Genomic DNA, 11,815 nt, shown 5'->3' on the forward strand with positions numbered 1-11,815 from the left:
AGTATGTATTTGAACCTTAGGTGAGAGATATGTTTGATATTTGGGGGAGCATCATTAAAGAGAAGCAGTAGTTAAGGTTCTCATGTAAATATGGTGTGGGGTCAGAGGATAGGAAGCCTTTGAGGGAAGACAAGAGTAAAGACTGAGACAAGCAGAATGGCAACAGTTTGGGTTCAGGTAGAAGAATAATCAGGAAAGAAAAAACTGTTGGTGAAAAGTAAGATATTTTCTAGAGTTGTCAGGGGCCTACAACTTGGTTCTTATTTGATCATTGTTTTAATATTTTTAAATGAAGGAGGTTACTATATTCTGTACATCTTAGGGTAAATATGTTAATAAATGATAGTCAATATGATTTTCTCTAAAGGCTATCAGTATGCCTATATCTAAGAAAATTTATTTCTGATTTCTGTTTTCTAGATTGAGATCTTTTCATTTCTCTGAACACAGTCATATCAAAGGATATATATCAGAATTCTGTTTTATAAATCAGCAGAGCCAGGCTAATGTTGGCCTCTGATAAATTAGGTCTTATCTATGTAAGATTTTAAATTTATTCTTTAAAGAAAATTCTTTTCTTTAGTAATTTGAGTAAATCTTTTCTACTTTTATCAAGCAACACTGATTTGCAATAATTTAGGAATTGTTTATAAAGTTCTCAATTATTGAAGATGTACTTCTTAGATATAGTTTAATTGAAATCTGACTTATACTGTTAACTTGCTTGTTAAATTTCTAAAATCAGGATTATCAGATTCTGAATTAATGGAATTTAATAAGATCACAAGGCATATTCATCCTGGTTAATTTTATCAGAACTTTGAAATCATACCTTGCTTGTTTGCATCTTCAAACTATATTTCCCTGTAAAATTTTCGGTGTCACTTAGTCTTATAAAATGTTCATTGCACTACAGAAGTGAAATTGATTGACAGATTGTTGGTGTAATGTTTCCTCTCTTGGGGGTGGCTTATTCTCATAAATGCTCACGAATCCTTATTAGAATAATCTCACGTTTTTTTAAACCAGAAGTTCTGTTTTATTATGTTATTGCTGATATTACCTTAGATATTATATAGATGAGCCATTACGTATTTATTAAATTGGAAATTTCATTTAGCTTGGTTTAGCCTTTTGCCTTGTTCTCAGTTGTTAGTTACGCTGATGAAGAATGTGATATTTCTTCTTCAAAGATTATGACCCTTTTTACTGCTGATAATTTTTTTATCTTTATATATACATACGTACATATATATATTTCTCATATATTTCTCCTATATACTAAGACAATCAAGAAACAGAAATGCTAGCTTGAATATATATATATATATGAGGCTCTAAAGGCTATCAGTATGCCTATATCTAAGAAAATTTATTTCTGATTTCTGTTTTCTAGATTGAGATCTTTTCATTTCTCTGAACACAGTCATATCAAAGGATATATATCAGAATTCTAGCATTTCTGTTTCTTGATTGTCTTAGTATGTTTCCTTCAACACCCACATATCACCTACTAAGATTGTTTTCTTTTTAATGGGTTCCTATTTTTTAACGCTTCATTGTACTACAAATTAATTATACTTTGTCTTATTATGTAAGTAACTTGAAGATTTAAAGTTCTAGAATCTTAACATGTCTTTAATGTCTATCGTTAATATAGTAAAGTATACATGTATTTATGAGTAGATTTAGAAAATAAAACGCAGTCCTTTTCATATTTTACCTATATCCCCTTTTAGTTAAATCGCAGGATGGATTTTGAGAGGTCATGTTTTACCAGTCATTTTAAAACAGACAGGGGCCAAAGCCAAAAATAGTTGTTAATGAAAATAAGATGTGTTAAAGAAAGGGAGTGGTGTTGCAGTTTTAACTTGAGATCTGTTCCATTTCTTTGCAGACATTTCTTCTTTCTTGTTTCTAATGATGATGGCATTATATATATTTAAAAATAAAGTGTGGGCCATAGGTAAAATAAATGATTGTTAAATTTTATAAATATTTATGTTTGTGTTTATGCAGTTTATTATAACTTTGTATTTTGTGTTTTTTATGACATGGTAGAGACTTTATAATACTGCAGTAATATCTCTTTAAAATGTTGCATTTATGTAGCTTACTGTTGTGCTAGGAAATTATTTTACTATTTTAATGCTTGAAGTAATTTTAATAGGATTTCTAGCATCATTTTAATGTTAAAGTATTGGTGTTACTGTACTATTAGAAGTCTGCTCTTAGGACTTTTTTTATTAATGAAATAAGAATTGACTTTTATGGAATATTTATTTTGAACAATGTTTCATTTTGTAACAGTGTTTTATTTTGAAGTTTCAAACTAGAGGAAACTTTGAATTGTGTTTTTTGAACTAATTTATTTCCACTGATTTGTTTTAGATCAGATTACAATGCAGAATTGCCATTTTTCATATTGCCAGTATTGATCATTAGAATAGTATTTTCACAGTTTGACAGTTAAAGGTGTTCCCTGTGAAATGATACAAGTATGTTTTTAACCATGCAGATCCTCAGTTTGTGGTCTGCCAGCTAAAGGTGAAGATATATTCCTCTAATTCAGGACCCACACGACGGGAAGACAAATTCATGTACTTTGAATTCCCTCAGCCATTGCCTGTGTGTGGTGACATCAAAGTAGAGTTCTTCCACAAACAGAACAAGATGCTAAAAAAGGTTTGTACTTTACTTTTATTGGGAAGAATATTCAAAGTAGTCATGACGTGAAGAGTAACATCAGATCTTTTGCTTAAAGCCTTTGGTTAATTAGAAACCATTCTGTAAGGAGAGATTGAAAGATAGATTTTTATTTTATGACTAACATCTAATGAATTCTAATTGGACTGATTTTAACTTATGTACAGGAATTATGTAAAAATATTAAAGATTGCATACATACTCCAACCAATAGGTTATAATCCTTTTAAAAAGAATGGTAAATTAATTGAATTGTTGCTACCAGGGGTCCATGAAGTGTTTAAAAAAAATAATTATTGGCAGAAATAAGATCTGTAAGTTTTTGTTTTTTGTTTTTTTACGTGGTCAGGCACCAGGAATCGAACCCGGGTCCTCTGGCATGGCAGGCAAGCATCCTTGCCTGCTGAGCCACCGTGGCCTGTCCAAGATCTATAAGTTTTTATAATGACACAAACCACTTTTACCTATTTAGGCTGTTGTTTTTTGAGACTTTTGTATTTTTATATTCAGCTTGTCTAAATGTATAGAGTTTTTAGTTTTTTAGCTAGGAAAGAAGTATGAAGAAGAAGTAATAATGAAAAAATGTGAAATTATTTAACTAGGCAGGCTTAGTGAGGTTGGCATCTTACTGAGCTTTATTTAGAGATTGCAAAAGCACCTTTTAAAAAACTATCTTGGTTGAAAATGATAAGTGCGAACATTTAAAGTGAACTTGAGGTCTGAAATTTTTAAGTAGCAATGAAGAAAGGTACTAGCATTGTATATTGTTACTGTCTTGTTAAACATCTAGAAGATTAAAATATTGCCATCTTGAATTTAGACATTTTCAGGAATAGGATCGATTTAGTTTTCTTAGCTTGTAGCTTTTTTCTTTTGAAAGAATAAGTTTCATTTACTGCTAAAATTTTGATGTATACTTTGATTAATGAAAAGAAATGTAATTTCCTTTATCTAGAACCTAATAGCTAGTAAATCAAAAATGTTAAATTGATTTTTCCCACCAGAAACCCATTTCTTACATCTTAGGTGTAAAAAAAAGTTAAATATATTTCAGTAACCATGAAAGGTAATTTTTTGAGAATCCAGGAAGTGTTAATAAGTATTTTTTAATTAGGATAAATAGCAAGGTTTTTTTCTCCCTTATTTATAAGGCTTTGGCACACAGAAAATGTATTATTTTGCTCATAAAATAGGTAGGTACCAGTGTCACTATTTCCCTATAATATTCTTATCAGTTCTTAACTATTCATTACATTAGTACAGATTAAATTGATTATTCATGATAGATTTGTGCATATTAGAATACTTTAAATAAATTGGGCATTCTATGAGATTTCCTCTTGCCTGTTAAAAAAAAAGTTTGCAGTGATTTAAACAAGCAAAAACAGTTTTAGTGTACAACTGTATACAGACAGGAGGGATACACATTTTGGGGCATTAAGCAATTACTGGCTTATTAGCACCTAAAAAATCAAAACATTTATCAACTAATTCTAGCCTCTTGCTTTTCTCACCCTCTGTCTTTGTGAGAGTGCCTATATGTCCTCTCACATGTGTCCTCAATAAATTTTCTGCCTGCATACAAAAAAACAAGTTCTAGAGTAGAAAAAGAGATAATTTACTTAAGATTTTTTAAGACAAAAGTAATAGAACATTTTTTATCTAAAATTTGAATAAACAAAAGGTCAGTGTGAATGAGGGTAAGCACATAACACGCAAGTTGCCAAATATTACTCTTCTTGTTTACCTTTATTGGAAAGATCAATGATATATGGTTTATTTTGTTGACTTCCTTGGGCAAAGGTTGAATATAGGTGACACCTTCTTTCCCTACTTTTTTTTTTGGCATGAGCAGGCTCCAGGAATCAAACCCAGGTCTCTGGCATGGCAGGTGAGAATTCTGCCACTGAGCCGCCGTTGCCCCACCTGACACCTTTTTTAAAAAAGAAAAATTTATCATTTCTCTTTTTCCCTCTAGGACAAAATGTTTCACTTTTGGGTAAATACATTCTTCATACCAGGACCAGAGGAAACCTCAGAAAAAGTAGAAAATGGAAGTCTATGTGATCAAGAAATTGATAGTATTTGCAGTATAGAGCGTGCAGATAATGACAAGGAGTATCTAGTACTTACTTTAACAAAAAATGATCTTGACAAAGCAAATAAAGACAAGGCCAACCGATACTTTTCTCCAAATTTTAAGGTCAGTTAAAATCATTTGGGGAGTTGGTAGTGGCTGTTTGGGCATGTAAACATTTTTTATTCTGGGTGTCAGACTTGTTCTACTAATATTTATATTAAACTGTACATTATTTAGAAGCAGTGTTTATGTAGCAATCACCTAAAAATTTCTAAAGAAATACCAAGATGGACACACAGTTAAAGAAGCTGGATTTTTCCTTACTGTATTCTTTGTGTTGAAATCTGGGGCAGGGATGCTAATGGTACAAGTGAATGGGATATGAATAGAAGTGGGAGGAGTGGGGAGAGAGGAAGGAAAACTCAGTGTTTTGGGAATGATTCACGTTGAATGTTTTCACTACTTCCACTCTTCTCCCTTCGAGTTCATTCTCAATCCCTGAGAGTGATCTTTAAAAGAAATTTATTACTCCATTTTACCTTGTGTTTTTTTACTAGGACCTACATGATTTAGTACAATCTACCTCCTATATCAACTTGAGCTTCATTGTCTTCTGGCTCCCTGAGCTTCAGTCATACCATTCTGCCTCCAAGAATGATCTTAGTGGGTTTCTCTCAAATGGTTACAGAAGGCATTTCGAAGCAGGTGTCATTTAAACAGAGCCCTAAATGAAGTGAATGAGCTATAGAAATTTCTGGGAAAAGACAGAAAATAAGCAAAACCCTGAAACAGGAATGAGCGTTTGATATATTTGAGGAATAAGAAGTAATTATGACTAAAGCAGAGTTTCAATGAAAGTACCAGTCCAATTGTGAAAGACGTTAGAGAATTTTCAGTAAAGGGAAGGTGTGAACTGAATTTTGTTTTTAAAAGGTCTCTCTTCTTTCGAATATAGATTGGTGAGGAAAGTAGGAAGAGGGGGCAGGAACAGAAGCTGGGAGATCAGTTATGCTTTTCCAGTGGTTCAATTTAGCTGAGAGGTGGTAGGTTGGCTAGAGTAGTGGCAGTGTGAAGAAATGAGGAGCTGTCACATTTTATATAATATATATGATATTACCATGGTATTATAATATATATATATATATATATATATATATATATATATATATATATAATGTGACAATGCCATATATAATTATATATATATATATATATATATATATGGTATTATGAAGGGAAAGCTGAAATGATTTACTGATGGAGTAGACTTGCATAGTAGGGGTGGGGCTGCAGATGTAGTAGGATGATTGAGAGATTTGAAGTCAGATCTGATTTAAATCCCTCATCTAGACATGTTGCTTTTAGCAAATATTTTTTGTCACATTTCAACTATGATATGAAGACTCTTGTCGCACTGTTTAGACCACTGTATGATACTAACTTCCCTCTCCTTTAGGGGTTTTTAGGGCTAATGAGGATCACAAACATCATTGTTTGTATTTTGTTTAGTATAGTATTTGTATTTGCATAGTGTGTATCAAAATACAGTCTTTTGGAACGCAACCAACTGTATATTGAATTTTGTGATTGAGAAACTATATTATGTGAACTACGATAACTTTCAGTCGGTGCATTTCTTTTGTGGACTTATTTAGTTAATGTCTGCAGCTTCTGTTTATTAAAAAAACATCATATATTAGAACCCCAGCTTATCTTTTTAGTGCATAGAAAGAAAGAGAATGTAGAGAACTTTAGTAACAAAAGAGGGTCATGTAAAATGCATTTGCCTTTTAAAGGTCATGTTTGCGATAGTATTTAAAACTTGCATCTGTTAAAAATATATATTAAGTAGTTTGAGATTAGTCAGGTTTATGTGTTTTCATCTTGAATTTTCTTTTTTCTTTAGGTAAAGCTATACTTCACAAAAACAGTAGAGGAACCATCAAATCCAGAGGCTAGCAGTTCAACTTCTGTAACGCCTGATGTTAGTGACAATGAACCTGATCACTATAGATATTCTGACACCACTGACTCTGATCCAGAGAATGAACCTTTTGATGAAGATCAGCATACACAAATTACAAAAGTCTGAATTTTTTTATCAAGAGGGATAAAACACCATAAAACAAACTTGAATAAACTGAAAAAAAAAGGACCTTTTTTTTTTAATGGCAATAGGACATTGTGTCAGATTATCAATTATAGGAACAATTCTCTTTTCCTGACCAATCTTGTTTTACCCTATACATCCACAGGGTTTTGACACTTGTTGTCCAGTTGAAAAAAAGGCTGTGTAGCTGTGTCATGTATATACCTTTTTGTGTCAAAAGGACATTTAAAATTCAATTAGGTTAAATAAAGATGGCACTTTCCCATTTTATTCCAGTTTTATAAAAAGTGGAGACAGACTGATGTGTATACGTAGGAATTTTCCTTTTGTGTTCTGTCACCAACTGAAGTGGCTAAAGAGCTCTTTGTGATGTACAGGTTCACATCCTACCCCTTTGCACTTGTGGCAACAGATAAGTTTGCAGTTGGCTAAGAGAAGTTTCTAAAGGGTTTTGCTACAGTCTAATGCATGTATTCGGGTTAGGGGAATGGAGGGAATGCTCAGAAAGGAATATATTTTATGCTGGACTCTGGGCCATATACCATCTCCAGCTATTTACATACACATACCTTTCTTTAGCATGCTACAGTTACTAATCTGGACATTTGAGGAATTGGCCGCTGTCACTGCTTGTTGTTTGTGCATTTTATTTTTTTAAAGCATATTGGTGCTAGAAAAGGCAGCTAGAGGGAGTGAATCTGTATTGGGGTACAGGATGAACCTTCTGCAAACATCTTATGAATCCACAAATGAAGGGATATAAAAATAATGTGGTCATAGATAAGAAACAGTAACAATGACTAAACCGTATAAATGTGGAGGCTATCAACAACGAATGGGCTTGAAACGTAAGATTGACAATGATTTATTAAATGTTTTCTCAATTGTAATGACTGCTCCATCTCCTGTGTATAATCAAGGCCAGTGCTAAAAGTCAGATGCTATTAGTACCTACATCAGTCAACAACTTAGACTTATTTTATTAGTTTTCAATCATATACCTGCTGTGGATGCTTCATGTGCTGCCTGCAAGCTTCTTTTTTTTCTCATTAAATATAAAATATTTTATAATGCTGCACAGGAAATTTCAATTTGAGATTCTATAGTAAGCGTTTTTTTTTTTTCCTTTAAAGGTTTATGATGCACTTATTCAATCCAGTAGCTGTCAATTGTTCCACCCTTTTGACCTTACACATTCTATTACAATGAGTTTTGCAGTTTTGCACATTTTTTTAAATGTCATTAACTGTTAGGGAATTTTACTTGAATACTGAATACTTAATACATATAATGTTTATATTAAATAAGGACATTATTTGTGTTAAAAAGGAAATTAGGATAGCAGTAAACTTTCAACACTGCACAAATAATAAGGCATTTTCTTTTTCAGTAGAAATTGTCCCACAAATGCTTTATATTGTTTTGCTATTAAAAGAATAAATTTCTTTAATGTGCAGTGTTGAATCATTTCTTCATAGTGTTAGAGTTGGAACTAGGACTTCAATTTCACTTCTTAAATATTATCATATATTTGATATGCCCAGACTGCATAAGATTTTAAGCAAAGTATAACTACTATTGTAAAGCTAATGTGAAGATACTATTAAAAGGATTATTTTCCCAGAAATTTGGTGTCTGTCAAATTAAACCTTGACCTTGAAACATTTGAATATCCAACCATTATTTTTTTCTTAATGGTGTAAAGCCCTATCTTCAATAACTTATTGGTGCTGAAATTGTTCACTAACTGTGGTCTGACCAAGTTCATTTATAAATACAGATTGCATAGGACCTACAGAGCAGCATTTATAGAGTTTGCTGGTAAATAGATTAGACAGAACTTCATCTAAAATATTCTTAGTAAATAATGTTGACATGTTTTCCATACCTCGTTTGTTTCATTCAACAAATTAAAAAAACTTTAACAGCTCTTAGGGTTTACACATACATTCATATTTAAACACTGATAATTTAGAATATTATTCATAAGTTAAATTGGTAAAGTAAGACACAACTGCTCCTAAGATCTAACCATTGAAATTCATATGCCATGTTGTCTTTGTTAAAGCTGAAAATTGTTGCCTAAATGAAAATCAACTGTTTATGTTTTGACGATAATTACTAATATTGTTCATTGTTCTAGTTTTGGGCACAGCATATTAAAACATAACTTGTATTGTTCTGATGTGTAACACGGAGGGCCAGGTCATAAATATGACTATATTATAATGGGCTTTTGCACTGTTATTATTTTTCCTTTGGAATGTGAAGGTCTGAATGAGGGTTTTGATTTTGAATGTGTCAATGTTTTTAAGAAGCCTTGCTTACATTTTATGGTGTAGTCATTGGAAATGGAAAAATGGCATTATATATATATTATATATATATATAAAAATATATATTATACATACTCTCCTATACTTTATTTCAGTTACCATCCCCATAGAATTTGACAAGAATTGCTATGACTGAAAGGTTTTTGAGTCCTAATTAAAGCTTTATTTATGACAGTATTCATAATTAGCCTGAAATATATTCTGTAGGTAATCTCTTTGAGTTTCTAGAATGATTTCTTAAACTTTTTGTATATGCAGCAGCTTACATGTCTGAAGTTACTTGAAGACATCACTTTTAAGAAAGCTTACTATTGGGCCCTGTACCATCCCAAGTCCTCTGTAGCTCCTCTTCAACATTTTTGCCATAATTATTAAAAGGTAGTTTAATAAATAGCATCACCATTCTTTGCTGTGGCACAGGTTATAAACTTAAGTGGAGTTTACCGGCAGCATCAAATATTTCAGCTTTAAAAAATTAAAGTAGGGTACAGATACATATTTAGTTCTAGAATATGTGTGCAATATGTTCATAACGATGGCTGTGGTTGCCACGAAGTGCCTCGTTTACCTTTAAAATACTGTTAATGTGTCATGCATGCAGATGGAAGGGGTGGAACTGTGCACTAAAGTTGAGCTTTAGCTGCAGCGTTTGGCAGAGTTGCCTTCTACCCTGCCAGTTCAAAAGTTCAATTTGTTTTCATATAGAATATATATACTAAAAAATTTCAGTCTGTTAAACAGCCTTACTCTGTTTCAGCCTCTTCAAATACTCTTGTGCTGTGCAGCAGTGGCTCTGTGTGTAAATGCTATGCACTGAGGATACACAAAAACAAACAAAAAACAAACAATATGTGTACAGGATAATGCCTCATACCAATCAGATGTCCATTTGTTATTGTGTTTGTTAACAACCCTTTATCTCTTAGTGTTATAAACTCCACTTAAACCTGATTAAAGTCTCATTCTTGTCATTGTGTGGGTGTTTTATTAAATGAGAGTATTTATAATTTTAATTGCTTAAATTCATTGAAAGTTTAAATAATGGGCAGCCAAATGTGATTTAAAAGTTTTCTGTAAGTTTTTTCCTGCTGTCCTTCAAAGTCTACAGTTACAAAAGCATGGGTCTTTGTTAGCTTGGAAGTAGATTATCAGTCTATTCAGTGTTTAAGAGAAGCACCACATTTTAGCGCCTTAGTCACCACTTGTTTCAAACATTCTAGTGCCTGAAAAAGTTCAAGATTCTCAAAAAATTGTCCGTATTTTTGTTTCCTAAAGATAATTTCCCAGAATGGATTTGATAGTTCAGATTTCAATTTGTGGCTTTTCCTTTCTTTAGAATTCTATACTCTGCCATCAACATATGAGAAGCTTCATCTACTCATTGTGACTTGTGCCATATAAAAATTAATATTCCAGAATAGCCTAAAGGACTTTGGGTACTTGAATTTAACCTTGTTATTTCTAATATTCTTAAAAACTAAGTAATATCCATCCTTTCAACAAAGCATAGTAAGGTAAATAAATGAAAGTATAGTTTGTACAAATGTTTTGAAAAAGCAATTTATGTAACAGTGGAATTTAGTATTTCAAGTTTACATTTTCTCCATGTGACTTTCTAAAAGTAAATGTGAATAATGTGTAGTAAGTATGAAATACATGTTTGTGTGTACACACATTTTCTTTTTTGCTTTTAGGTATTAAGTATGGTTGAAAACTACTGGAGTCTAGAATTACTCTAAGATATTTTGATAATGTCTGAAAAAGGAATTTACTGTGCATCTTGTTTTTCTCTTGTGTTCTCACTACACTGTAATTAGAGCCAACTTGGTTCATTGAATGCCATCACCATTTCCATTGAGAATTAAAAAATCACCAATATGTAACATGCAGGCTTCCAAAGGCTTATGAAAAATCAAGACCCTTAAATCTAGTTAATTTGCTGCTAACAGGAAACTCTTTGTTTATTTTTGGCAGATAAAAAGCCACACAAAGCTTATTCTTAAATGGCTTAAGTGTAACTTTTGATTCAAGTGCTGTTGCTATTGCAGAGAGAAATGTTTGTGAATGGAAAGAAAAATAAACTGGTGTAAGAATAATAACTAAAAACTAGCGAACTAGATAATGGTGGAAAATGCTTAAAATCTTTTAAAGGCATGATGTTAAGAGAGAATTTCCCATAGAATTACATAGATATAGGAAGTCTCATGAAGTTGCTTATCCAGTTTTCAATTTTAGAGCAAATCTATTCATTTCGTTTATGACCATAATCTTGCTCTTTATTTCAAGAGATCTTCCTGTTTATGTCTAAATGTCAGTAGACATTTGGACAAATTCATGTTGGTTGGTAGCTTTAAAAGCTTGTAATGTGAGGACAGCAAAGAACAACATAGTTTCATTGGTGTTGGTACACTTTGGTTCTTAAATTAGCTGTTTTAAGAATTCTTTTCCCATAATGGCAAAATAATCACTCATAGTACCCCCTTCTGAATACATAGCCATTGTTATTTTAGTGACTATACAATCATTTTTTCCTGTGTATATTTGTGTATATATTTTCTTTTTAAAAAAATGAAATTTATACTG

The 11,815-nt window shown here is 31.9% G+C and overlaps 1 protein-coding gene across 3 annotated transcripts in view; it reads left to right on the forward strand.

Moving 5' to 3' along the window:
- Window positions 1-10,203, forward strand: part of PTEN (phosphatase and tensin homolog) — an 89,388-nt gene extending 79,185 nt beyond the window's left edge. For all 3 annotated transcript variants that reach the window (XM_077125338.1, XM_077125337.1, XM_077125339.1), the window contains 3 exons: window positions 2,519-2,685; window positions 4,685-4,909; window positions 6,693-10,203. In XM_077125338.1, coding sequence (XP_076981453.1) covers window positions 2,519-2,685; window positions 4,685-4,909; window positions 6,693-6,878 — 578 coding nt within the window. In that variant the 3' untranslated portion in view covers window positions 6,879-10,203. The remainder of the gene's footprint in view (window positions 1-2,518; window positions 2,686-4,684; window positions 4,910-6,692) is intronic.
- Window positions 10,204-11,815: the final 1,612 nt, after the last annotated feature.

The sequence above is a fragment of the Tamandua tetradactyla genome, chromosome 13 (genome assembly GCF_023851605.1).
Source record: "Tamandua tetradactyla isolate mTamTet1 chromosome 13, mTamTet1.pri, whole genome shotgun sequence".
NCBI classification, from domain to species: Eukaryota; Metazoa; Chordata; class Mammalia; order Pilosa; family Myrmecophagidae; genus Tamandua; species Tamandua tetradactyla.